We start from the raw sequence: 27,932 nt of genomic DNA on the forward strand, positions 1-27,932 counted from the left end.
TATGGCTACACTATTGTAAATAGCCCATGGGCCTATCTGTAGACTACAGATAATGGCAGGTTTAAGTAATGTTATACCTCATGATCAGGCTACTCTTAGCTAATCATCTTTCTTGCCCAACAACATAACCATCTTTCTTGTCCAACAACACAACACAAAATCTAAGATTAGTTTGACACATTTTCTCACCTGTTAGATATCCACAGTTATGTCTTTATTACAGTCATTGCTGTATACAATGCATTGTTATTTGTTAAATTGACTTGACTTGAGAGTGGTAAATAGGCTTACACTTAAATACACAGTCATCATCATCATCATCATCATCATCATAATGATAACCATCATCAAATTACCTTTAGATGTAGCCTAATGTAATCAGTCTATTTTTGTTGTTATTGCTATACTTGCTATTATATGCTCGTGCAGTAGATAATGTAATAAACAAATTTAACATAAATAAACACATTATTATTTTTATTTTTTTAATATTAAAATATACATTTCAGTAGCCTCTAGTAAACTCACCAGTAATGACAACACGGTCAATCGAATCCTGGTTTCTGATTGGTCCCTGCTGATACCGCCCCATCGTGATAGCGGAAGTGAGAACTTGCAGAAGTTCACCCTGCTCTGTCTGGTCATCCATCCGTGTTTTGCTCCTGTCACCACTGTGCTGGCAGCGTTAGGAAACGGAGAACAACCTCTCATAGGAATGTCTGTGTCTTTTGAGGGGAGGGTCGTGCTTGTCACCGGGGCTGGAGGAGGTAAAACCACCGTGCTAACTTACCTGAACCATAGCTAGGCTAGCCATTGCTGCTAACTGTAATCGCTCTTAAATAGGACTGTTTGGGAGAGCGAGCCACACTCTGAAGACAGCTTTCACATGAATCTTTATTTCTGTGTCTCCTGCGGATTGCTAAAGCTCGCAAACAGCTGCAAGTGACAACACTTAAACGTAAACAATCTTACGTCACGGTTATTCTTTGAGGAATCTTCTAGACAACAGTAATGATATTACTACACCACAGGCAGGGCATTGATTTGACACATTGTAGCTGCAGACTGGTGTCAACCTTTTCATTTGCAGAGCACAGGGAGCAAAGTGCATGAAATCCAATGGCTTGCTATCAAGTCGGTGCAAGTGTGTGAAAGGGCACGTTCAACAACAGCGCCACAGTGGGTGCAGATGGGAGGGGGGGGGGGCTCTTTTTAAAGGTGCACTATGCTTAACTTTGGATGTGTCAGAGAAGTGAACATTTTCTAAGGTATATTCTCAAAGTTTGTTTATTCAGTTATGAGAATCTCATAACTGAATAAACAAACTTTACTCACAGGAAAATTGCATCCGTGTTTGAAGTTAGAAAGCTTCCAGAAAAGTTACTGTTTCAATGATGGTGTTTACAGGAGCAGGGCCCAACGTTTGGTTTACAAACACATTGTAGTCTTACTTTCGGTTCTAGGTGCCTCAAAATAATTTGTTTTGCTGTGATGATATAATTATTCAATACTAAAAATGACATGTATAGAAAATATATTTTGTAAACTAACTGCAGTCTGCAGGCTATGCAAATGTAAACAAATCCCCCTCCTCGGAAACTGCACCTTTAATTCTTTACAAGTAAAAAGGCATTTTACCCTTCTGTCTATCTGTTTACAGGCCTTGGCAAAGAATATGCACTGGCTTTTGCTGAAAGAGGTGCCTCAGTTGTAGGTAAGCAAGGGAAGGGACCTTTATTTACAGAACATGTATGCTGCTTGATTTGATGTGGTTAGTGTAGATCTTGAAAAGAGCCTGCATGTGTGAGTGTGCATGTTCATATGTGGCCCAATGTGTTTTCAGATCTTTCCTGTGATATGTTAGAGAGTGAGCATCATTTTCATGTTTCATGTTTCATTCATCAAATGTCCTGGTTTTTACAATAGGTTCCCTATAGCTCTTTCTTCTGGCTCCATGTGCAGAAAAGCAGCAGTAGTGTTCATAGTGGATGTGATAGGGCAGCACAATCCTGCAGATTCACAATGATCTGCTACCAGTTATATTGATTCACACTGTTAAGTGTTTTTCACAGTTCCTACAGATCCTTAAAAGACCTAGCATGCTCTGATAAGGTCACTTTTAGGACATGAGGACATTTTTGATTTCTTGGCTAGTTAGTTGTGTATTTATAATGACCGGCAATAAAACGAATACCTATCAAATAAAACATAGGCTATTTTCCTAACATTTGAGGTAGATCTTCTTACTTTTTCATTCCAAAAGTAATGTTTTAGGCAGAATTGTTCATAACCCAAAGTAACAAGTGTCGTTTTTACCCTATGTTTTGGTTATTGTAAAATTGCTCTTTCTGAGTGGTATTTAATAAATTGTCATAATAAACTCTTGAATCTAACGTCCCTTAAGCTTTGGAAACCCGGTTTTTAGTATTGCAGTAATCCTTGCTAATGTTTGCTTATAATAATAATAATAATAATAATAATAATAATAATAATAATAATAATAATAATAATAATAATAATAATAATAATAATATATTCCATTCCAATGACTTTCACACAGTGAGTTTTAGAGCAGTTGTGTTAAACTGGTATCAGCAGAGATAACCTAAATTAAGGTATTGAGATAATCACTGGCAGAGAATAACTTAAATCAGTGTATAAATAATTTAGGAAATTAATTACATCTCAAAATTAAGAAATGGGCATTACAATGGTTATCACAGCAATGGTGTTACTTTTTAGGCGACACAGTTTCAGAAGTTGGCGTAAACATATACCGCCCCCCCAAAAAATCAACAGCTTTCCGTGCTGCCTGGGCCGATGTTGCCCTTGAACTCTGACGTGGAATCAGCTTATGGCTACACTCTTCTCCTAGCCTAATCAGTTGTGGAGAATTGCAGAACTCACCCTATTATTGCTAATCTTTTTCTTCTCCTTGCAATAAAGTGAATGACCTTGGGGCAGACACTAAAGGGGGCGGAAAGAGTTCTGCAGCTGCTGATAAGGTGGTGGAGGAGATAAGAGCGAAGGGAGGCAAAGCCGTGGCGAACTATGGTGAGAAGTTTGGACTATCCTTCTCTCTTCCCTCAAACATCATTATCTCCCATATTTTCTCTCTCTCTCTCTCTCTCTCTCTCTCTCTCTGTCTCTGACTTTGTAGCATTTATCTTGTGTAATGGTAGACTCCGAAACAGTATTGATTTCTGTCAGTCTGACTAGCTCACTGTTGAAAGCTGTTAGCAAGCAGGCAGGCAAAGCATTGAAAACAGATCTATCCCTCCTCGCATCTTTGGGCATCTCACATCTATAAGGGAAAAACCCAATTTCAAAGAGCAAAACATAATAACGCTTTGATCAATGGGGTTTTGATAGGAGGTTCTGAACATGGCAGATTTTTCTGTGGATGAAATAGGAAGGGTATAATTTACCACAAAAATGTTTGCCTATGTTCTATCCAGTTAATAACAAACTATGACTCAAAGCCATGGATAACAAGGGGGGACCTATAAATCATTACAAAATAAAACTCTGCACATTGTTTCTATCGATCTATAAACTTAAATGATACTTGGAACAATGCATGTACTGTCTGGATAACTGAAGCTAGTCATGTCATTTTAGGATTCATCACTCATCAAATAGAACAAATATCTAAACAATTCTCTGGCCTTTTCTACCATGTGTGTACAGATTCTGTAGAAGATGGAGAGAAAGTGATCCAAACAGCATTGGATGAGTTTGGCAGAATAGGTCAGTACTGTCAAGTATGTGCACCATTACATTATCTCAATTAAATGAGTTCTAGTATTGTTATAACTGCTATTTAAACTTATTATTAAACTTAAATCTTTTTTTCCAGACATCCTTGTAAACAATGCCGGGTAAGTAATTTCAAAGTAATCATCACACTTCTTGCTTTAATCACATCATCGCTTATACAGTATTAGAGTGGCTATTTGATTGAAGTATGAATATGGCCCACGATACGTATATAAGATTTTTTACTTAAAAGGCTTAATTCCATTCCTGCTTTTTCTTTGCCAAGAATTCTACGTGACCGATCGTTTGCCAGGACGAGTGATTTGGACTGGGGTAATTCAATCATTTATGACCTTTTTTCTCATTTCCTTCATTCTTAATACCTCATACTGCGTATGGGATCATCCAATATCAGCTTCATTATTCCCTTTGGTTTGCCATCCACAATGTTCTAATGTACTTTGTTAAACATCTTACTCTCCATTCCTAGACCTGATCCAAAGAGTTCACCTGAGAGGCTCCTTCTTGGTGACTCGAGCTGCCTGGAATCACATGAAAAACCAGAAGTTTGGCAGGTGAGGAGCCAGGCTACTAACACCTATTGAGGTCGATTTTAAAACGGTGCCATCCTTCTTATATTGTGGGAAGGATTCTCTCTCTCTTTTTTTTTTTTTTTTTTTTATTTTTTAGATCCATTGAAGTTACAGTATCCTCAGCACACATATAATTGCTGGACTGCAATAAAGCAGATATCAACACAATATAAAATGCTGTGTGCCAAGGTGAGCTTTAGATGAAGAGATGCTCCAAATGTTTTTTTTACGTGACCCACTTGAAGTATGCTCTTGAGGATATGCACTTTGGGTAATTAGTATAAAGCACGTCTGCGATTGTATTTTTATATATGCGTATTCTGACTCTCATTGTAGTCACTTGACACCCCTTAATACGTCTGACTCCATTTGTTTCATGGTGTACAATGATAAAAGCCATAGACAGCAAATTTAATTATAAAAGGCAAATCAATAATGAAGGGAATTAGTTACTTTGGTAACGCTGCGCTGAAGGTGAATCCCTGAACAATTTCAGTACAAGAAGCAGCAAAGACATCAGTGCCAGCACCATCCTATTCTACCAAGTCGTACAGCATAAATAATTCAAATAATCACTTAATAGTTGTAGAGTTGAAGACGTTTTGCCATTTGTCTTCACCTCTAGAGTAGCTCGAATGAGCTCAACATCCAGTGAATACTTTATGCTGACGTGAATATGTTTTTTTTTTAAGATTATGTTTTGGGCATTTTTTTTTTAATGCTTAAATTAGACAGTGGTGAAATGGGGCAGAGAGGGGAATGACATGCAGAGAATGACCACGGGCCGGATTCGAATCTGTGGTCTGCTGCTTCTGTGGACTGAGCCTCTATGGTGGGCGCTCTAACCACTACACCACGAGCGCCCCCATTGAAGACATTTCTGACTTAAGACGGGAATCCAATGCAGATCGTGTAATTACCTTAACAAGCATTTACAATGCCTTTCGTATAATGGACATTTTAACATGCCACACACTGGCGCGACTAATAACATTAAGGATAACTGCATGTGGGAACTGAGCTGAACACCTGCGCTTTTCAAGACAAGTAAAAAAGGTTTGGATATTTAATTTGCAGTAGGAGGTCACACAAGCAGTTTACCAAATGCCCTCCACAAGGTGTTCTACATGAAAGTTAAATATGTTTACTGCCCGGCTCATGTTTTCCATATGTAGAGAATTCAGCATAGGTTCTTTGACTAGGCATGGTCTCTGCATCCTTTTTAGAGTGGGGGCGTTTTCTTTCTGTGCGGGCAAGATGTGTTGAATTGAAGGAAACCACCAGGACTTTATTCTTTTTGCTTATATTCCACTTTTTTAAACTGTTACTCTTAACTGGCACGTAGGTTTATGTAGGGCACGTGGCATTAACCAAATCCAGAAGTTTAGAGCAGAGTGAGCAGGATTGTTCGGTTGTGCTAACATTTTGTGCTGGGCATGTCAGTACCCCGATTCTACTTCAGTTTTACTGCAGCCTAGAGAGGCAGGCCATTAGCGCCCCTGCCCTTCTGAGTACAGTTCTGCTCGTTGCATTTGGGAAAGTTTACAATTCAATCTTTGTGTGCAGTCACCCTATGCAAAAGTTGATGGTGTATCTATTTAAAGGTAAAACCGTAACAGAAATAAATGAAATGTATAAAGGTTAACGGCAATGGCTCTCCTCGAGACAAACAGAATGGGCAAAGAACTTAGAAGCCCAAGGTTGTGGATAAATCTATATGAACGGTTGGAGCAACACACAGAAAATTATTATACTCTATCAGGTGACAGGTTCCTAATGCACAAAAAAACTATGTTTGTTTGTGTGTGTGTGTGTGTGTTTGTCTGATGTTGCTGTTCTACGTGGCAATATTTTATCATAGGACATTCTCTTAAGATTGACGGATGTTTTTTTTTGGGTCGTAACACTTCTTGGTCTGAAAGGCTCCCTCAGTAATTGAATCATAGCGTTTGTTTAGCTGATGATTTTTATCATTGCCTAACCTCCGGTGATTCTTCGGTAGTGTACGTTATGAGTGTGCTGTGATATGGATCACTGCTTCCTGATGACCAGTGAGACGGCGCGTTTCGGATGTCTCCCAAAGTTAATGTAGCGTTGACGCTTAACCTCATTACTTTTGCTCGGCTGAAGTGAACTCGCTGCGTGAGATAACTCGCAAGACTGTGACTGCATGTGCTTTGCTGTATATGCCGTTATTCCCGCATATAGCCTGTGATGGAGCAGTTGGGTGTTTATGCACGCATGACAAGTGTGTACCACTTTGTGAGATTGATTGTGTGTGTGTGTGGAGGGTGATTGAGGGTGCTGGGGCGGGGAGGGTAAGGGGGGGGGGGGGGGGTTTCTGTGTCTCCCATTGCTCCACACAGCGTTGCCTGTCACTGACTTGTTGCCTCTGTTTGCTGTCTCTCTTTGGCTCAGAATCATCATGACGACTTCAGCCGCGGGCATCTATGGTAACTTTGGCCAGGCAAACTACAGCGCTGCCAAGCTAGGCCTGCTGGGCCTGGCAAACACCTTGGCCATCGAGGGACGCAAGTACAACGTCCACTGTAACACTATTGCTCCTGTGGCTGGGTCACGCCTCACAGAGACCGTCATGCCCCCAGGTAAGCAAGAGGCATCAAACGATACACGTGATTGCATGCAGTCAGTCTGTATAGGAATGGGTTGTGCAAACACACTCGTACACACACACACACACAGGCCGAAATAAGCAAATATATTCAAACCCCTGTTTTTTTTGGAGCAGCTGCATAATGTTATGCCCTTGTAATGTTGATTTACAAAATTTGAGGCAACAGCGCTCCCGTTTGACATGCAAATTTTTCATCTAATATTCAAGAGCAGTGTTGTTTTTTCTTTTTTTCCCTTCTGTTCCAACTGATAAAATCATGCGCCCTGTAAGTGCTTTAAACGTTCTTTTGTTGTCAGCCCCTTGATTACAGGAAGCTCAGGCTTGATTATTTTACTGTAGGTAATACCGGACCATACAAATGTAAATAAGTATTTCTATGAAACATTTATATCATTCACGCTAAAAATATTTCTTAAGACAGATTGTCATGCAGAATTGGATATCTGCAGTTGACATAATAAAATATATCTCGGAACTGCTCAAAAACGTTAGCTTGTTGGTTTTGAACATTATATCATTATAACAAACCTTCAAAACAACAAATTTAAAGTGCAATGCTTTTGTATTATCTGTTGTGTTTTTAAAATGATCTCATGAGCACATAAAGTACAGACAGGGAAAGTTTTTTTTTGTACCTGTCCACCTAACCTAGTGTCGGTAAATGTCCATCCATTATGAGCACATTGTGCATTCTCAGTGACTGCAGCCCTGTTGACAGGGGTATTAAGTGACAGATTAAAGGAACGGTTTTGTTGCCCCGCCGTGCCATTCTACGGCAGCATCTGTCACGCCGCGCGGTGCCAACTGCCACAAGATGGCCTCACCTTAGTAAATGACTTGGTTCCATATGCTGGCTTTCACTGACTCAGGCTTTTCTACAAAACAAACAACAGAACTTGTCTTGCTCAACATGGCAAAGTGCGAGGGAAAACAGATTGCCTGTTCTTTTACCACCACCGTTTGTTGATCGAAGGCTACAGATATTTTCAGCACACATATGGTGTTGGGTGGTAAATCTTTGATGGTTCATACAGGGAATTAAAAACCTGTGCTATATTTGCTTGACTTTGTTCCAACATTTTGAGGAATCTGTTTTAATGAGATATTTTTAGCACTTTTTACATGCTTTCTGTTCTTACCCAGACCTTTTTAGAGGACACTTCAAGCTAAAAAAAATGCTCAAGGCCTGTCCAACAACTCAGACAATGTACTTTCAGCACTTAAAAAATTAGCACATTAGACAATCTCAGCATCATTTTAACGATACAGTAACTACCAAATGGAGACACTGAGGCAGAAGCACCCATTGGTTGTTTAGGTCAGTTGTATAACAGATGTGCAGTAAAATGAAGCTGTGCTGTATCTGAATCTCTTTTTGTTTTATTCAGACCTTGTGGCGTCTCTGAAGCCTGAGTATGTTGCTCCCATGGTCCTTTGGCTCTGTAATGAACAATGCCAAGAGAATGGAGGACTTTTTGAGGTATACAAAAAAAGCATTTTTCCCCACTCTGCTACCCCTAGCCTTGTTTCTATTTTTCCCTTTTGTCTTTTAGAACATTAATGTATTGTTAACACATTCAGTTTCCATAAAGAGACAGTGTTTTTTTTAATCTGTTTGTTTGCTTGTGTTCCATCTCCCTTCAGGTCGGTGCAGGCTGGATTGGTAAATGTGAGTACTGTGTATGTTTTCCTGAGGAAATGTCTGTATGCATCCATAATATTCATTAGCCCCTGGTTCACTAGCACTGGATGTGTGTGGATTTTTCGCTCTGCAATGACCTCTTTTTATTTGTGTGTGTGTCCATGTGTGCAGTGCGCTGGGAGCGATCTCAGGGCCAAATTGTGAGACAAAAGAACCAGCCTGCAACTCCCGAGGTCGTCAGAGACCAGTGGGACAAAATCTGTGATTTTACAGACGCCACCAAGCCTACCAGTATCCAAGGTCAGTCACGCATAACATACATATGCGCTCACATACACAATTACATAAAAAACGCATGTGCACAAAGTACATTGATTTTCTTGTGGTCTATGTCGTTATGAAAATGTTTATGGTGTCAGTTCTTTTTGTACTGAATGGTCATTTATTCATTGTGAACATGAATAATTCCACCTCTTCAATAACCATGCTGGGCTGCTTTCACACTTTGACTCATTCTGTATTGAGTCAGGATGATTCAGATTTAACGCCAAAGCTAATGAAAGCCATCAGATATTTACCAATGAAGCAACCACGGCCATTGTACAATTAGCTATTTCATGTTATGTAGGTACAACTTAGTCCCTGATAGTCTTAACATAACATGTTTTAATAAGGATTAAAGGTTAAGGTTTTGGTTTTAGATTTAAATGTGAAAGAAGCTGATTTTTCTATTTCAAGTGATTCAAACCAGCTTCCAGAAAAATGCTGTTTAGCCAAATTTGAAATCTTGAAGATTTTGTTCAGGAAATTAACTTTAAAGACATTTTTTTCACCATTACTATTGGGCCTTTTTGCAGCTATTTTCAAGTGACAGTGTTTGAAGTTGGTGGATTGCTATGATTCGAGAAGAAGACAACAACAGAGTTGATAATTGCTAGGGTTTAATATTCAGCTGGTACATCCGTACAATTAATGTGCAATTAGCCTGTATGTAGAGGAGGAGAAGGAATAATCACAAACACAATATTTCAATGGGCAATTTTCAATGAGCCCATGTGTATACTATTTACAGAGAGTTTGGTTGCACAGAGCGAGGACAGGGCTGTGTTGGAGATCAAGTGAATGAGAAGAAGCAGAAAAGAAGTGAAGGTGGGAAAGATGTTGAATATAAACAAGCTCTTCTCGGCCCATGCAAACAAGGAGGGTGGCAATTGTTGATTATTATTTCTCTCTCCGCCTCCATGCTCTCTCTGATGCACATTCAAAGAAAGGGCGGCGGTGTTAACAACCGAACGAGGGTGTCAGTCTCACAGGGCGCTATCCGGCCTCATTAGCATTCCTTTGTAGTGCCTCCTCATTTGTAGCTTATTAAGGAGACTTGTTGCTGCCTCTGTTCTGTAACTGACTGCCACTGAGTGATGGTAATTAGCATGTGCCGTGTCTCACTCGGTTTCTGTTCCTGCGGTTGTGTCAGCTGACTTCCCTTTGTTTTGTTTTGACTGAATCTGCATAGGTATTCATAGCTCATTTTAATTTTAGACGCGCACGCCCGCACGCCCGCACGCACGCACGCACGCACGCACGCACGCACGCACGCACGCACGCACACACACATACACACACACAACAAACGGTGTACACTCAAAGTCGTAGGGAACACCCCTTCAACCATTGAACCCCCACCTTTGGCCCGCATTGTCTTTTGTCTTATTCAAAGCAGTCTCCTTGCTACCTTAAATATAAAGGATTCATTAAAAGAGGGCACAGACACTGTCTCACTTTACCCCACAGCATTTGTCTCACTTGACTCCACTTCCACAATTTGAGAAAAAACTACCTGACTTAGCCATTCAGGCTAATCTTCAGTTATCATTATCACATGGTTTCATATGTTGGTAGTTCATCAACATGTATGATATACGTTTTTCTACCTGAATCAATTTGCTTTGGCACAACTGTTGATTAAGTTGACAGCAAGAACATTTACTTACAACATCACCATAAGGTCCTCTCCTTCATGGCCAAAGGGAAATGAGAGGGGCTTGAAAACATAATTCTCACATGACCAAAAATGTTTTCCATTGCCTAGATACAGGGGGTGTCTCACATTACCCAATGTCTCACATTCCCTCGTTCTCCCCTAAGTATGTGAAACACTAATACCAGAATAGAGAACTGGTCATGTTTATTCTCTGCGCAAATGGATCTCACAGCCATTCATCCATTTTTAAAGCTGCCCCTGGACCTGTAGGCCAATGTGTTAATACAATCTTACTGTCTGTGTATTAATATCTCACTGGAATTCTATTGAACTCCACTTTGATCCATTTAACTCCTAGATTAAAAAATGTTCTGGAGCCGTCGGAGCAAAAAAAACCTTCAGCTCATTGCTCCAAAAGCGCAAGTTTAGGGAGTTAACCAAAGTTATGACTTGAACTATATTACCCAAATGTCAGATATAACTCTCTATCAGAGATGCAGCAGTTAACTGAGATTGCAAAACAACTGCAGTACCAAAATCAAAGTTAAAAACAACTAACTGTCCCCCAGTAAATTGCAACTTGTTTTTACACCGCGTAAAGATTCATTAAAGGGATTATTTAGTAAAAGATTTACAGGTGCCGATTGTTTTGTTTTTAGACAGAGTCTGGCTCACTGTTTCCTCCTTGTTTCTTAGTAATAGCCGGCTGCTGGCATTAGATTCACATTTTGCGTACCGGCACAAGTGTGTTTTTAATTGATCTTCTTCAAACCAGCTGGAGCAAATATACAGTGTCTCATGAAATCATCTTTTCCACTCTACTGATGCTGCCTTTAAATTCAAAATGAGAGAATGCACCGTTGTCTAAATAAATGAACTGAACAAAAAATCCTCTTACCTATTACCGAGGAACAAAGTTGGCTTCATTGGAGTTGGTTTAACACAATATAATCTTGGATAAGTTATGCTTAAAGAATGGTTTTCCTTGGCAAAGTCAGCCGATGTGCAAAATATACCAGCATATGTCTTCCTCCTACATGGTCTGTGGCAACAGAGATTGACATGCCTGCAGTGCAATGAGTGGTAGACATGATGAATTATTTGATCTGTCACCTCATCTCTCTGTACTCCAGTGTCTTGTTCTGGTGTGCCTGCCAGTCATCTGTCATCTCTCACCTTCTTGTGTAGAGTCTCTACAGTCCATTGTGAGCGCTCTGTCTAGCGTGGAGTCGGACGAAGAAGTCGGGGCCAATCCAACATCGGCATCAGTAGCCTCCGCATCAGGGATCAATCCTGTAAGTAGGGATGATCATTTCTTTCTTTTGTACAGAACATTATCAGTATAATATTATTAATGTATCTAAAGGGGATTAAAAATTCTTAAAGCTATAGTGCGTAACCTTTTCATATGAATGAATGTCGGTTACATTCAAGCCATTGCCAATCGAGTTGACACAAAGTTGAGTAAGCCTATCAGCTCCACAAAGCTCTCTCTGTATTTCTCAGTGTGTCTCAGTATGTCAGTATGTCTTGAAAACAGCACTATTGCTAAGTACAGTATGACGCGTCGCTCATTGCATAATAGGCACGTTTTAGCAAACATTAGTATTCATCTATTTTCCGGTTGCATTAATGTACTTGATTTCATTATATGCTTTGATTGTAAAATGGGTATTAGATTTAATTTTATGTGTTAATCAAAAAGTATATAAAACATCTATAATTGAACTTGGTGAATTTACAGAAACCCTGATTTCGATAAATGTCACAGATGTGTAGCAGTCTGTGATGTGCAAAGAAATAATTTCCCAGTGAAAGTAAACTAAATGACCTGAGTATAATTTCCCCTACAGCTGACCTTTTTTCACTTACACTGTTTTGCCTCGCTCACTATTTCTAACTTTAATTTCACTGTCCTCCATTGGTCCGTCATTATTGTCTGGCCCCGGACATTCTTATTAACCTTCTCTCTCCACCTCTGTTACTTCTTCTCCGGCAATGTTATACTCTTATCCTTGTTCCTAGTGCGACTGTATTGGTGACTTTAACGGTTGGCTGATAATGACTTTTGAAAGTGTGGGGCTGTAAAATCTCAGGCCGTTTCAAACACGGTAACTCATGACTCCTTAATAGCACCACACTGTATTTAGTCATGGACGATAATAACCCTCTCAACAAAGCTCCCCCACAACTTACATAAGTACCCTTTGATACAAGATGGTGGTGACCCACAAGACAAGTGCCAGATGTCGGAGCACAGTAGCGCAGCAACAGCCTCCTGCATGGGTGCTCCTTCACTTAAACTGTGTTCCCTAACATTGAATCATATAAAATAAACTGGTTACAGCTCACACATGGCTGCTGCTTGAATAAAACATTGAGCCGCAAGTATAAATGTATCCCATTAAATAATAATTGACAGAAACGGCCACCGTGCTCTGTTGAACCAAACGTAGCGTTAACTCGTCTACATTTGTATAATAATTCTTATGCAGACGACTGAACACTTTCCTTTCTTAATTGTGTTTAAATTCCCTAAATATTTTCGCACTGACTGGTATTCCAAATTGTGCTGTCACCATATTAAATGGCTGATCAAGCAAATTTAATGAGGGGAAGTTTAATCTGGACAAATTGTTTCTTTAGTCAAGTTTGAAGAGCTTATCCCTATCAGGCAGTAAGGCGTAAAAATAGAACTCAGAGCTGGAATGATGCATTGTGGGTAACGTCCTAGTGGTCCTGTTTCAATCTGTTTTAATAAAAAAAAAGCCCATGTTCAAGTTACTTAAATCTCAGGACCAATGTTGAGTCTTAGTCTAAATGTCTATGTATGGCAGTAACAATATATCAACTTTTTGAATGGTATATGACTCACTTGTGTGAAATAAAATTATATGTTTTCTTTCATGTTTAGTTCTGTGAGACAGTCATAGTATCTGGCTATTATGTTAATGATGTGCACTCTGTCTCGGGTATCAGCGTCCTCTCCACTGTGTCTTTGGCAGGGGTGTGTGTGTGTGTGTGTGTGTGTGTGTGTGTGTGTGTGTGTGTGTGTGTGTGTGTGTGTGTGTGTGTGTGTGTGTGTTTACTGGAGATTTGGAATCGTCACAATTAGCCTCAAGTCAAACATCACCATTGTGTCCTCAGCTAACTTAGCTTTGCACCAACTCTATGTGTGTGTGTGTTTTGCATTTATGTCTTTCACCAAGCTACTGCTGTACTTATATTTATTTAATCTGTTGCCCCTTTCATGAAACTCCAAGTTTTACATGTATTTATGTATAGGGTATAAATGTGCCAACAGGATTTACAGGATTTTGAATAGAGCTGGAACAATTGGTCGATTAATTGATGAGAGAATGTCAGAAAATTGGTTACTAGGTTGTAGTAAAGTGCATACCTGCGGGGTTTGAAATATTTATCGGGCAAAAAAAGGCACGTGGAGGATGTCAGCTTGAGCTTTCGGAACAGTTTTAATCGTTCTGACATTTCCTAGACCAAACAATGACTCATTTAATGAAGAAAGTAATTGGCAGGTTAATAGACAGTTGCAGTCATGGTTTCAAGTAAGTTTGATTAGAAAACTTCAAATAAATGTACATTAAATAGCCAAAAGGGAAAGAATACTTTTTGGCTACATTTTGTGGGGGCATGTTTGCCTTTTATTAGTCAGTCTCTTAGGTAGAGCAGACAGGGAAGACAGGAGGAAAGAGAGATGGTCCATTCCCAGCCGGACTCGATCCGTGGACATCTCAAATCACTAGACCAAGTTTTCCGGCCAAAAAATAAATTTCTTTAGCTGCAAGACTCATTTTCATAATTTATAAAATAATTGCTTCCTCATCTCCCAGAGTAGCCGACTAACACTGACATGGGCCGTCACTGCCTTTTCTGTTCCATCTCTCTATGGATCATTCGTCTGATCTTAATAATCCTACTTGACATAAAACAACTCGTTGAACTGTGGCTTGTTGTGGTAGTTTTGATATCCTTGAAAGCACACTAGGAATAATATTCCCTTTCATCCATTCTTTTTTTCTTTTTGCTCTATTTGACCGAGCCACTTGATATAGTTTGTACTCTTCTATGCAGAACTTTATTTGTGTTGTCTAATAAACCCTGCAATACTACTATATTCAAATATAAACAATACATTATTAAATGGAACAAAGAGACTGTAGCCACCAATAGGACACTAAGGTCCTCTTAATTTTAAATAAAACTTTTATTTTTTTTCTCCAGCTGCTACTTTCTTTGACTACACTTAAGTTTATTTGAATTTGATTTTTTTTTAAACAAATACATAAATAAATAAAGAAGTAAAATAGGTTAATTTATTGTAGCAAAAAAACAGCATTTTATTGAACCACTAACCAGATGAATAAAGTATCTAAATGTATGTGGTGTTATGTGGATAATTTAACTCATCAATTCAGCATTTAAAGCTTCTGGCTACAACCCTGCAGAAGAACAGTTTCCATAATGCTACAACTCATGTTTTAGGAAAAACATAGAAACATATCATGAGATAACTGCAAAAGAAAATGAGGATATCCAACACAGCCGAACAAAAATACATTGCATATTGTGGTATTTATTGAATCACAAGTTTCATCTGTACAGGATGTTTCAGTTTGAGACTTGATTTATCAGAACGCTCTGCCAGAGGATCTCAGGCTGGGGATTAATGAGGCCTTTTAAACATTTACAGTACAACTTAGGTCTCCACCTTCCTGAGCTTTAAAAGATATTTCCCGACTCTGTGTCAGTAGCAGTTGATTACTGTTAAGAGTCTCAGCCTAGTTTCAGGCTGCTCGTTAAACACAAGTGCAAGCACACATTCGAACATCGCTTTTCGTTTCTAGCCTTCCCACTCTGGTCACCAGTCAAGCTCAGGATCTGCTGAAAAAAAATTGTGCTGATCACTTCTAAAGCTCTGCCTGGTCTGGCCACATGAGAACATTTCTGAACTGCTGATTCCTCTTAACACAGCGAGATCCCACAGGTCCTTAAACTGATGACTGCTGACGATCACACATAAAGTCAAACAGGCTCTTCTCTAGATTGTCTCTTGTTTCCTATGTGTATTTAAAATTAGCTTGCTTTTATTTGCTTTCTTTATGTCTGTCTTTTCTATCTTATTCGTTTCCATAAACCTCATGATAGTATGTTGAATCACTGGGAAGTGCTGAATAGCTTTTACTACTTAAACTCCTCTTAGCGTCTCCTTACAAGTCTTTAGACTTTGCAGCCATGCTAGCTGCTTTTTTTACTTAATGCATCCGGGATATTTAGGCACTGCGGTGCTTTGAGCTAAATGCTGCCATGACAATGCTAATATCCAGATGTTCTGGAGGGTTTACCATGTTCACAATCTTAATTTAGCATGTTTGCAGGTTAACATTTGCTTTTTGCTAACTAGCTCATAAACCAAAGTAGTGGATACTTGAAATGAAATGGAAAAACTAACATAAAAACACAGATGTCAACCTCATGGTGGCGCTAGAGAAAAAAAGTCAAGGGATCACCAAAGGGGTAGACATGTCTGCACAATATTTTGTCAGTAGATATTGAGACATTTCAAGGATTAAGTGGAAATGTTCACCTAGTGATGGCGCCACAGGAAAGGACCGGGGGGCTTCATCCTCTAATGAGCAGGGATGTTTGCACCAAATGTCACTGCAATCCATCTAACAGTCGCTGACATATTCATAGTCTGGACAAAAAGTGGTGTATCCACAAACATTTCTGCCCCTAAGGCTAGTCTGCTAGCGTATCTGAAAGCACAATAGCTTTTTAGAAAGGCACTCTTCTATAAACAATGATTGATGAATCATTTATTCTCTGTGTCTTTGTTCCTCCTATATACGCTATGGTGCGATTGCATTATTCACTCTGATTAAAGTAGTGTCTATTAAAGCATTTGTATTTAGGTGTTGAGCTGCTGAGCAAATCCACGGTGGGAGCGTTTCATTAGTTTTTCGATTATTTTTATTTTTTTAAATTGCATCTTCATTCCCTCTTCATTCTCCGTTACAGGAGGATAGCGTTTGATTAACTGCCCTCCATATGTCGTTATGTGTAAAACCTGACAAAGTTGACTCTATTAAATCCTCTACTTTCCTCTCAGGCTGAGGCAGTCGGACAAACACTACCACCGTCTACGTTCAGCTACACCCATACCCAGTGTATCCTCTACGCATTGGGGGTCGGCATGTCCACCAAAGACCCAGACCATCTTAGGTGTGTATCTTTGTGTTTGTGTGTGTGTGTGCGCGTGTGCGTGTGTGTGTGTGTGCGCGTGCGTGTGCTAACGACTCTTAACTGCTCCATGGGGTCTGAAAAGTCAATCTGTGTGAAATTGAATTGAAATGATAGCAATACTCGTCAATGTCCCTGCAAGCATCTTTCCAGGCTTCCAAATGATGCCCATGAAAGTGTGATTCCTCACAGTGACACTAACGTTCTTGTAGGTTCCTGTATGAAGGCCATGAAGACTTCAGCTGCCTCCCCACCTTCGGGGTCATTGTCTCCCAGGCAGCCATGATGGACGGCGGGCTGAGCTCAGTCCCTGGACTGAACATAGATTTTACACAGGTTAGAAAATGTACACAAAATGACTAAAATGTCTGTTTTTGTGTGTAAATATGCATATTTGTACCCATAGAGTATATTTCACAAGAGAAGAGCAATAGAGATGCACACATGACGCATGGTAACGATATTTGGAAGACTTTGGTGTGACGTATATACCAATGCTGTTCTAATGTTTATGTCAGGTTTTGCATGGAGAGCAGTATCTGGAGCTTTACAAACCTTTACCAACCTCAGGTATGTCCTTCCTTGCTATTTACTACATAAGGTATATTGTATATAAGTACTTAATGTAATTACTATAGATTTGACATTATAATAACTGTATTAAAATATATTTTAGTGCCTCACTGAGTGAATTTATCTGGATTTATGTTACATAATATGACATATAACTGGGAGCAGTTTGAGTCAAATAGGTTATTTAGACTTGAAACCGAGTACCTCTAAAAAGGTCTTTGTAAAGCCCTTCTTTATGATGATTTCAAAAATAGGATCTCTGATTTGGACCAGTTTACATTTTAATCCATGGTTGAACATTTGGCGTTTTAAAATAAATACATTTGATTATCCAAAAAAAGTGAAAAAATAAATAAATAAAAAGACTATTTCAGGATTGTGGAAATACATTTAAAACGGCATTACGTGTTTGTGAAATGGCCTTTTTTCTTTTTTTGGAATAGTCAGTGACGCCTAGCTCCATGGCTGTAATATAATGATTATACATGTGAGACTTTAAGTCTAGATACAAAGTACAGAGCTAGTTGAGTAATATTAAATAAGTACAGCAGGATTAATATACATTCATTAAAGCACAACTCAAATGGGTGAAATACCTTTTCAGGTGAACTAACCTCTAAGACCAGCATAGCAGACGTGTTGGACAAAGGATCCGGAGCCGTCATCCTCTTAGATGGTGAGTTTCCAAACTTTTAACATATAACGTCTTTATCTTTTTTACTAAAAGTAATTTCTGTAATTCATTAATGTTAAGTCACTGCGGGGTTTAAATGATGGACTGAGGAAAAACGGCACATATTTCTGTTGTTTGACAATTCCACAGAGATGGATGATATTAGAACTGCTCTGATCTATAATTAATCCGACTTGAAACAAATAACATGGGACCGGAGGTTCTCAGAGGGGAAGCTTGATGTGATTTCTTTTTACACACTAAACCATTGTGTCAGCTTCTGTTATCCTCTAGGAGTGAACGTGAAGTTATTTCTGGGTCGCAGTAACGTCCTGCAGAAGCAGCTTTGTTTGTCTTTATGCCCCAGTTATATTTCTGACTCATTTTACTATACACGTGCTTTACCAGGGAAACGGTCACTGGGTGTATTGTTAGGTGGAATAATGTTGAGCAATATTCAAAGTGATCGCCAGGCTATGGATACCTATGACGTTACTGTTAGTTTTCTTCTTCACTGCCTTTCACCCTTCCACAGCCTGAAACCTGCGGCAGGGAGACATCCATGTGTGAACAAATCAGGAACCTGCTCACAAATACATGGGTCACCTCTCTTCATAGGGTAGAAGTCAACACACTGACGAAAGCCTCTCCTATTGAAAGCCAAGACCAGGACCCTTTTGTAGCAGTTTGATAGAAATATAATTAATATTCATATGTTTTAACTAGTGTATAATCGCTTGAAAATATATACATTTAAAATTATTATTATTACCTTCCAATGAGCTTTTTATATCTGCATAAGCGTGAGGCGCGCCGCCATGTTGCACCGCCATGTTTCTACAGTAGCACAGAACGGACAAACTTTACATCATTACATGTTTTATATATAGTGGGTGTCCGGGAATGCACCTATAGAATAAATACATCTTTACACCTCACATCACTTGATATTGTGGAAAGACTTGAAGCAGTGGTGGATGATGCCGTCTTAAGTAACTAGAGAAGTTAAGGCCACCATAGAAGGCCACCGTAGCTTCTGTAAATTCTCCGAAAGGGAGGGGTTGGCAAGGGAGGGTTGCGATCTAGAATCTCCCCACTAATAGCCATTAAATACCCCAATATTACACACTGTACTGTACTTTAACATGTAATGCAATTCTGTCACCAAAGACATAGTTCTAATGTCACATTTGTGCTGCTTCACAGTAAACACCTACAGTGGCGACGAGCTGGTCTGCTACAACCAGTTTTCAGTGTTCGTGGTCGGAGCTGGAGGGTTCGGAGGGAAGAGGAGCTCTGAGAAAGCCAAAGTATGTATTCCACATTTGAGTTACTTACACCACAAATAGACAAAAATAAGAGATTGAGAAATGAATTCCGCATCATTTGTGATTTTGTTTATTTGTCCTTCAGGCTTCTCTGCCTCCACCTAATCGCGCACCAGATGCTGTGGTGATTGATTCTACCACCAGAGACCAAGTGAGTGTGTCCGCGTGGGTTTAGCGATTCTGAATAAATCAGTGACTTTGATCATATGTGGGTGAAAATAAGATGTATTGTTTTGTGCCTCTGAAATAACCATGATTTGAGGTACAAGTTTTTCATGCAGGTTTTAAAATGACTTTATGATGGGGAATAGAAGCCTAAATTCCCTGAGCGACTTAAATGACTGAAGCGACTATATCGGTTCAAAGATTTTCATATTTTAGGAATCTTCTCTATTGCCTTCATGATAATTTAATTTAATCCCACATCTGTGTGAAAAGTTCAAAGGTTTATGAATTAGATATAAATCTAAACAAAATGTGTGTTCCCCTGCGCTTCCAGGCGGCCCTGTATCGCCTGAGTGGAGACTGGAACCCTCTGCACATAGACCCCAGCTTTGCTGCCATGGGAGGTGAGAGTCTTCCCATCTACTACAGCCAGTGGAGTTTGTTTAGTCATTTTTAATGTCACATTTGGGGATTTACCTTTTTATTATTTGGATAATTAATAATTTTGAAGTTCTAAACATTTTTTGGACAAACAAGACTGACCAGGTAGGCTGGTTGATTCAAAGTAACAGCGGCCATTTTTCTGCACTAGTACATATGAATTATTAGTACTTATGAATTCCTGATTTATACCTCCATAAGCAAAGGATCCGAATACTTGCACTATTATTTGTTTTGGTCACTCACAAGTTACAACTCAATATTTTCCTGGACATTGTGTCCGTTGCAAACTAATTTCATTTATACTTAATGAAAATGCTCTTTGGTCAGGCTTCAAGGCTCCCATCCTGCACGGCTTGTGCTCGTTTGGCTTCGCTGCGAGACACGTCCTCAAGCAGTTTGCTGACAATGACCCCTCCAGATTCAAGGCCATCAAGGTGACAATACCTATGATGTTAAACCCTGTTGTACATTTTAGAAGTCGTTTATCCTCATGTAAGAACGTTTTGTATATATACAGTATATTTTCATTCCATCAATATTCTTGTACTTAAAGTGTGAGGTTTGGGTGCAAAATAAATTCATCAACAATCCAGGCCTATCTGGTGAAAGTTATGAAATGATTAAATCACAGATCCCTGGACTGCGCTGCCCTCTTTTAACCCTCCTGTCTTTCTTCCCTCAGGTTCGGTTTGTGAAGCCGGTGATGCCGGGTCAGTCACTACAGACCGAGATGTGGAAGGAGGGCAACAGGATTCACATCCAGTGCAAAGTATTGAGCACCAGTGGCTAGTTAAATCGTTCATAACATCTTCTGTGTGTGTGTGTCATTCTGATCAAGACTCTTTTCCCTTTCATCCAGGTGAAGGAGACAGATGCCGTTGTGCTAGCCGGGGCCTACGTGGATTTACATGGCGCCTCAGAAGAAGCCTCTCCAGAAAATCTCACTCAAGTACGTCAGTATGAAAATGACTTTGTGCTAGACAAATCTATGAGGTGAGAACAGAGCCTCCAGTTCTCGTTATGACTATTGTGTTCCTCTTGTTCCTGCCGTTGTGCAGGGAGGAGGCCTTCAGAGCGAGCTGGTGTTTGCAGAGATCGGTCGTCGCATTAAAGACGTGGGCCCAACCATGGTCAAGAAGGTGAATGCCGTGTTCGGCTGGGAGATCACAAAAGACGGCAAGAACGCTGCACAGTGGAGTAAGTGCACTGAATGCCATAGAAACACATGACACACACACACCGCTGATTCAGCAATGTTGAACTGTGGAATAAACAAGTAGTGCATTTCAGATCTTTTCATATGTACAACAAAAGGAAATAATTTTTGCTGTGAAAAATATAAAACATGAGTGAAGACATTAAAAGTGCTGGTACTAATCACAATACAGACTATCTAATCTTATCCCAATGTCTTTTATAACCTGTAAATTATACCATTAAGTGCAAAGCTGTGCATAGAGCTAAGATGGGATGAAAAAACGTTAGAACCTGTTGGACCAAACTTTTAGAAACCTCCGTCTGGAGGTTGGTCCAGATTTGCAGTGATGGATTTAGCTCTTACTGTGATTTGTCTGCTAAAGATATCAGTGTTTGTATTTGTACACCTATACATTGTTACCCAGTTGATTCCCAGGTTGGATTTGAATTCCCATAGCAAAAACTCTCAGCTGAGAGGGGTCAGGGCTCATTCTTTGATGGATTTGTAAAGTAACACCACGACCCTCCTTGTCAACGTTAAATGATTAAATCGCTGCCTGCCCGCTGGAGTGTCTCTCACTAATTCAGTTGCATTTCCACCACTTATGTCCGGGTCTCTCCCAGTGCAACACTGACAAGTTAATGACTTAATGTTGCTAACAAGGTGTCAAACAAACCATTAGAACAAGGACAACATTGGTGTTAGGGGGCCGAATAATAAAGCAAAGGCGGACGAAGCAGAGCAAGCCAAGGGAAAACAATCGTTGAGTGCTTAGGATTTATTTCATCTTCTGTCATTTGCACTGTCGTCCCTCCAGCCATTGATCTAAAGAACGGCGCCGGCTCCTTACATAAAGGCCCATTGAGCGGGAAGGCAGACGTGACTTTCACCGTGGCTGATGGAGACTTCATGGAGGTGGTGCAGGGAAAACTCAACCCTCAGAAGGTAAACACACAACGTGGTGATGTAGTAGTTTTCAGTAAAGTCATTGATATCTGTTGATGTAGCATGTTTAGACAAAAGAGTTAGTTACGTACGTGACGTGAATGGCCTTGTTTCAATGTTTATCCGTGTGAAAGTCAAAAAGGCATTAAGCAACTTCCAAACATTTTGTCTGATATTTTAAAGCTAAAGTGCGTCACTTTTTCCTATAGATGAATGTCGGTTACATCCAAGCTATTTCCAAAGGATTTGACACAAAGTTGATCAAGCTCCACAAAACTGTCTCTGTATTTCTCAATATGGCAGCGTTTACAAACTAGTGGTGCCCCCCTGGCACTGGCGATGGAGCTCAGAAAAATACCAAGAAGGGCACAAGGATTATTTCAGTTGTTGATTCTACTGCTAAGAAAGAAAAACTGCTTACTGAAGGCTTTCCTCATGTAGATGCGCCGACAGTTGTGTTGTAATTACTCAGTTTTCCTAATGTCTGGGGGGCAACAGATATTACGCACTATAGCTTTAAAGAGTGACTAGTGCCTTTTGAGGATCCCATGAATCTGTAATGACTTCTCCCTTGATCTAGTCAGGTCGGAAAAGAAAAAACGGAAAGGGCAACGATCTGTCGAACCCGGTCAGAAAGTGGGTAATCAATCGACGCTTCTCGTTACGTCGTTAGCCTCTCATCTGTCACATAGAGTGGCCGTCACTGTATTGGATTCATACGCTTTCCCGGAGCGTTTGATATTGATCTGAGAGCCCTGTGAGTGTGTGTGTGTGTGTGTGCGTGAGCTCTTTGGAAGCAGAGTGCAGTGCTGAAGATCCCCCTCAGGCAGCAGGGTCTTCCTCAGCCTCTCAGACGATGAAAGGAGCAGCTGCACAGAGATGAGTGTGCCAGAGCTGAGCAGGAAGCGGCTGACTGTCATCCAGGGACGTCACAAACCGCCATCCCGTGATTGATTTCAGCCGGGGAAAAAAGCTCTGCTGCTGCATCTCACGAGTGCTTCACTATTCCACTCCCCTGCCCAGCTCTGCACCTTATGAATATGAATACTATTTCATTGTTCTGCTGCCAGTGCATCAATGGCCACATATATTCCCCTTTCTTCCCCCAGAACCTGGCTCCTTGATTCTGTCTTTTTGTATGAAGTGTTGGCCACAGGCGTATTTGCTCCCTGTGTTCTCAAAAACAAAGCAAAACCAGCTAGAACTCAGCTGAGAGTTTGGAAAAATAAAAAAGGCTAAAGTTTGTCTCTTTGTTGGTTTCTGCTAGGCTTTCTTCTCTGGCAAGCTGAAGGTTAGAGGGAACATCATGCTGAGTCAGAAGCTGGAGGTCATCCTGAAGGATTACGCCAAGCTCTGAGCGCCACAAGCCAATCAGAAGACTCCAGGAACCAACCCGCTCTCTCTCTCCTTAACTCTCCATTACTACCACTACTTCTCATATAAATGAACTTTCACTGTTGGCATGAAAAGACTAAATAAGTGTTTTCTTTGTGTCACACAGATCCTGGTTGTCCATGACCACCAGAAATAGAAAACAAGAGATTGTTTTTTCAAGTTTTAAGGAATTATTCAGTGTCATTTGTATCTGATTACAGTGAATTTTGTTGGGTCCTTATGGTCCGTCCACGCTAAATATGCACTTAACTGCCTTTAAAGATTCAAATGGGGAAAATATTCAACTATTGGTTTCCATACATTTAATACATTTCACTTAAAAAGCCTTTTTTTTTATTCAATAAGATAGTGCCCTGTATTAGTAGAACAAGCACATTGTGTGAATTACTTGGATGTCAATCCAAACCACTTTCAATGCTCAGCCTGGCTTATGATGAACTCACACAGACCACTGAATTATGACTTAAGGACTAATTCACCATGGTCTATTAAGTCAAACACTGTAATGTACCTAATAATGAAATCCCAACATGAACTTTGAGATGTGTAGCTATGTAAAGTTTCATAATTAATATAATGATTTCCACTCCATGTTTTAATGTCACTACATTTTAATTCATTCAATGGTTACTCTTATATGAAAATTAATTTGGGCTAAAACCCCATTTCTGTACGTTTAATTCTTACTACAGTTCCTTTTTAGTTTCAGACCATTGTTGAGCTCTCAGGCCTCCAACTTTACATGTACAGCTCAATGCCACCACTCTCATAGCCTCATTTAAAAGAAAAAAAACGACCGTAGGCTACACGATCTGCTCCGCACTGAATGACAGAAGGAAAAAGTTAGTGACAAGCTGGTGGACAAAGTGGAGCATTTAGCAGCTAAAGAGAAATATTTTTCTAAATCTTTTAGTGTGTGGTGACCAAAAACAGCTAAACATATCTTTTTAAAAGCAGGCCATGCTAGTGTTTTGAGAATGCCTTTAACATGTTTGTTCGACCTGAGAGACAATGAATTCTGGTGAGAAACAATTAATGTACACACAATTTCAGTTTGTTAACTATAAAACTATAGCGAGCATTGTTAAGCCTCTTAACGGTTTTGTACCTGATAATGCAATAACAGGAACTTAATGAAATAACTTTACTAGCTATGAAAATAATGATTTAGTTTACTTTTATTTGCATTGTGATCGTTTTGTTTACTCTTTAACTGAATTAAAGATATTCAAACTAAAAACTGTAAATTAATGTTCTTCTACCATGGACACTCACTGCTACCTGAATAATATAAAAACACAAACACAAGGTTTTTATACTAAATTAACTGCAGAATGAGTTTTAAAAGTATTAGAAGTAATGAGTATATGATGGAATATTTATCTGACCCAATCTGGATAAATTGTGTTGGTGTAAACCTAAGACAATGTGAAAGAAAAAAACATTGACGTAATGTTTATCAACGGTGTTACATAGTAGTTTTTTCTTTTATTACATTGGTACATTTTCTGTTTATAATACATTGATTTACACAATATAAAATTAGAATTATCTGATCAAATTGACATTTGCAAAATTGACAAGGGGGGAGAAAAATAAAGGAGTCAAGAGTTAATGTTTTTTCTTTTAATCAAGCTAAGTGACTTTATTTAATCCGCTCACGCCACAGCTCCACTCCCGACGCACTGATGGAGTTAAATCCATCAGATCCTGAAAGGAAAATAAGTATGTGTGGGGAAAAAGCACTTGCTTTGATAAATTGTATTTTAATCTCTGGTTTCTGCAAGAATACATATCGTTTGGCTTTGATAAAAATGATTTTATTCTCAAGTAACTGCAGGAGTACACATGTTTTTTTCCAACCCATTTGATTGGTGGGGTGAAAAAGAAATCGCAATGTGGTCATTCAAGCCCACGTCAGTAAATAATGAAAAAGGAGAAAGAAATGGTCATCTAATATGAGAAAGAAAGAGGGAAATAAGATTACGCCTGCCTTTTGATCAGTCAGTCTATATAACCCTACATATGAACATATTTCATAAATATACCTGTATTTGTACATAATGATTCTTCATAAAGTGGCATTTGCCATTAACCCACTGTGTATCTCTGACTAGTCATTATGAGAAGCCTCGTCCATGGATCTATGTATATACACAACTACAATAAATCTGCTTCATCTAAAAGGTTTTCCTCAGTTTATCCTCCCTGAAATCAAAGCTTATGTACATGTGTTTCCCTACAGCAGCACAACAAGGTTCTATGAGTCATTTGTTTAATGGATGATAATCCTTCAGACTAAACAGCTATTGGACAGTTGAACCCCTTCCTTATTTATGTGGAATACACATCATATTACACACCAACCTAGATTACATTTCCAAGCATGTACTGAAGGCAATGTACGTCATTTGTATGATACAGAAATTGAATGATAAAAAAGGTAATTACTGTGATTGAACAAAGAAACTGAACAGCAAGCCAGGTAAAGCAAGCCTGCTATTAAAACATTTGATTATTACAAGGCAAACAATATTGTGTCCAAGGCAAATTTTCAATCATGGTCCATGAAAAAAAAAAAAAAAATGTGATTAAAGCTGGAGTCAATACAGAGAAGTGCATTGTTATCGGAATGAAAACATTTCCACAACACAACTGAATATTCATTAAAACTTGGTTGAACTACCCCACCCCTCTATTTCCATTGTCAACAGCAAAGTGTCCTGCTACATGTTCTTAAGCTTAATATCCCACATTTGGAAAAAAAGAAAAGAAAAACGCAGCCACAAAAAGTTATTATTCATAGTGTCCCATTCCAACGAGGGCCTTGTTAAATTAAAGCTACTTTGTGCAACTTTATGTCAATACTAATCAAAATCATCAGGAGCAACAGTACTACAGCACTGCCAGTGCCAACATGACAGCAGAAGCTTTCAAAGAGTAAGGACACTTAATAATAATACCACTGGTTAAATCTAGGCTAGTATTAACAATACACCTTACTATATATTAATCTTATTACCAAAGGCATGGACTGCTTTTACTGCCATCCAGCCTCCTATAGATATATGCATTTAATGTATCAGTTAGCTTGATTTCTATGTGCAAAAAGAGAAAGAGAAAATGGCCTATTCAGGTGGTCCATGATATAATAATAATGGTTTGGTAGAGGTAAACTTAAGTCACAAATTTAGAAAAGCTTGATTTTCAAAGGCATATTTCTACTGTTGGGAGAGTTAACCCCAAATTAGGAGGAGTTTGATGCTACTCTCATATCTGCATGATGAATGTGATGCTTCAGCCAGCAACCGCTTAGCTTAGACTGGCAAAGAGAAAACAGCTAGCCCTGCTATGGTGATATAATCCAAGAACCAACCCCTAAAACTCAATCTAATTTACACGTTAAATTGTTTTTTTTAATCCTTAAATAATCTATAAATAAACTATTGCTGTGAATTAAAGTGATATGATGCATTCAAATAATCAACGTTTATGTGTTTGTTCCAATCCGTCAGCTCAACACTTAAAACTGACTGAAACAATTAACTTGACATCCTGTAATTCCTTAAAGTGTGGTTGGATTGTGAGACACATCTGGGCCTCTGCCTAACCAAGTTGGCTCATTTGTTATTATAAATAACCATGCATGGATCACCAGAATGTGCCAAGAGTCCTTGTGACTGGATAGAATGTGCTTTGTAATCGTCCACTGGCCATACTGCATATTGTGCTGAGCGGATACAGCGGCCTCCAAACCCCCTAAAAGGAATCATATAGTGTCCCTGTCCTATACGCTGCATACACAGCCTTTCTATATGTTAATCACCTGAACACTCCAGCAGTGACTTCAAGAGTAGCTTACACTATCATGACTACTTTACTAATACAAACATAAGAGATACGGTGATACTGTATGAGAAGAATAAATGCTGCAGCTTCAGACTCTTCACAGTCGCTCCTGCTCCTTCTACACCTTCACCTTTTGTCCAGAAAACAAAAAGCTCTCCACATCAAAGCTTGTTATGGAGAATCTCCGGCTGGGTTTATTTGTCTCTCTTTCAGTTTATTCCTTGACTTGTGCCCTCAGCCGTTACACTGTACGCTTGTAGAGAGCTTCTGCGTTTGGTCGGCTTTGGTGCCGTATATTGGGTTCCTGCTCCCAAACAAAGCACAGCAGATGCGATTGTTTCACTGTCATTCTATTGGGGCCCCCCTGGAGCAGACCTGTCCTGTCATGGCCTCCATCCTTCAAAAGTGAACCCATGATGGCAGCTTTTCCAATCAGGTATTAAGGTATTTCCAACACCTTTGTTCCATCTAAAAAAAAAATGCACTTCCCA

General features: G+C 39.4%; 1 protein-coding gene across 1 annotated transcript; it reads left to right on the forward strand.

Annotated features, from left to right (window-relative positions):
* Nucleotides 1–621: 621 nt before the first annotated feature.
* Nucleotides 622–27,919, forward strand: hsd17b4 (hydroxysteroid (17-beta) dehydrogenase 4). The gene is made up of 25 exons (XM_080046666.1): nt 622–767; nt 1,661–1,714; nt 2,947–3,054; nt 3,691–3,750; nt 3,860–3,881; nt 4,046–4,092; nt 4,250–4,334; nt 6,771–6,958; nt 8,376–8,467; nt 8,632–8,656; nt 8,801–8,929; nt 11,799–11,905; nt 16,741–16,853; nt 17,084–17,207; nt 17,390–17,441; nt 18,049–18,120; nt 19,324–19,427; nt 19,531–19,596; nt 19,945–20,014; nt 20,382–20,488; nt 20,737–20,823; nt 20,914–21,003; nt 21,113–21,251; nt 22,070–22,197; nt 23,465–27,919. Exons 1-25 carry the CDS (start codon nt 716–718, stop codon nt 23,552–23,554), a joined length of 2,211 nt encoding a protein of 736 aa, XP_079902792.1. The 5' UTR covers nt 622–715; the 3' UTR covers nt 23,555–27,919.
* Nucleotides 27,920–27,932: the final 13 nt, after the last annotated feature.

Source organism: Ammodytes marinus (genome assembly GCF_949987685.1).
Source record: "Ammodytes marinus genome assembly, chromosome: 2".
Taxonomy (NCBI): Eukaryota; Metazoa; Chordata; class Actinopteri; order Uranoscopiformes; family Ammodytidae; genus Ammodytes; species Ammodytes marinus.

Bases quoted from the DNA above. Each gene is read 5' to 3' on its own strand.
- hsd17b4 (XM_080046666.1), top strand. From the start codon at position 716: ATGTCTGTGTCTTTTGAGGGGAGGGTCGTGCTTGTCACCGGGGCTGGA. The intron at 18,121-19,323 runs GTGAGTTTCCAA...GCTGCTTCACAG, and splicing joins AGCCGTCATCCTCTTAGATG to TAAACACCTACAGTGGCGAC. The intron at 21,252-22,069 runs GTAAGTGCACTG...TCGTCCCTCCAG, and splicing joins CAAGAACGCTGCACAGTGGA to CCATTGATCTAAAGAACGGC.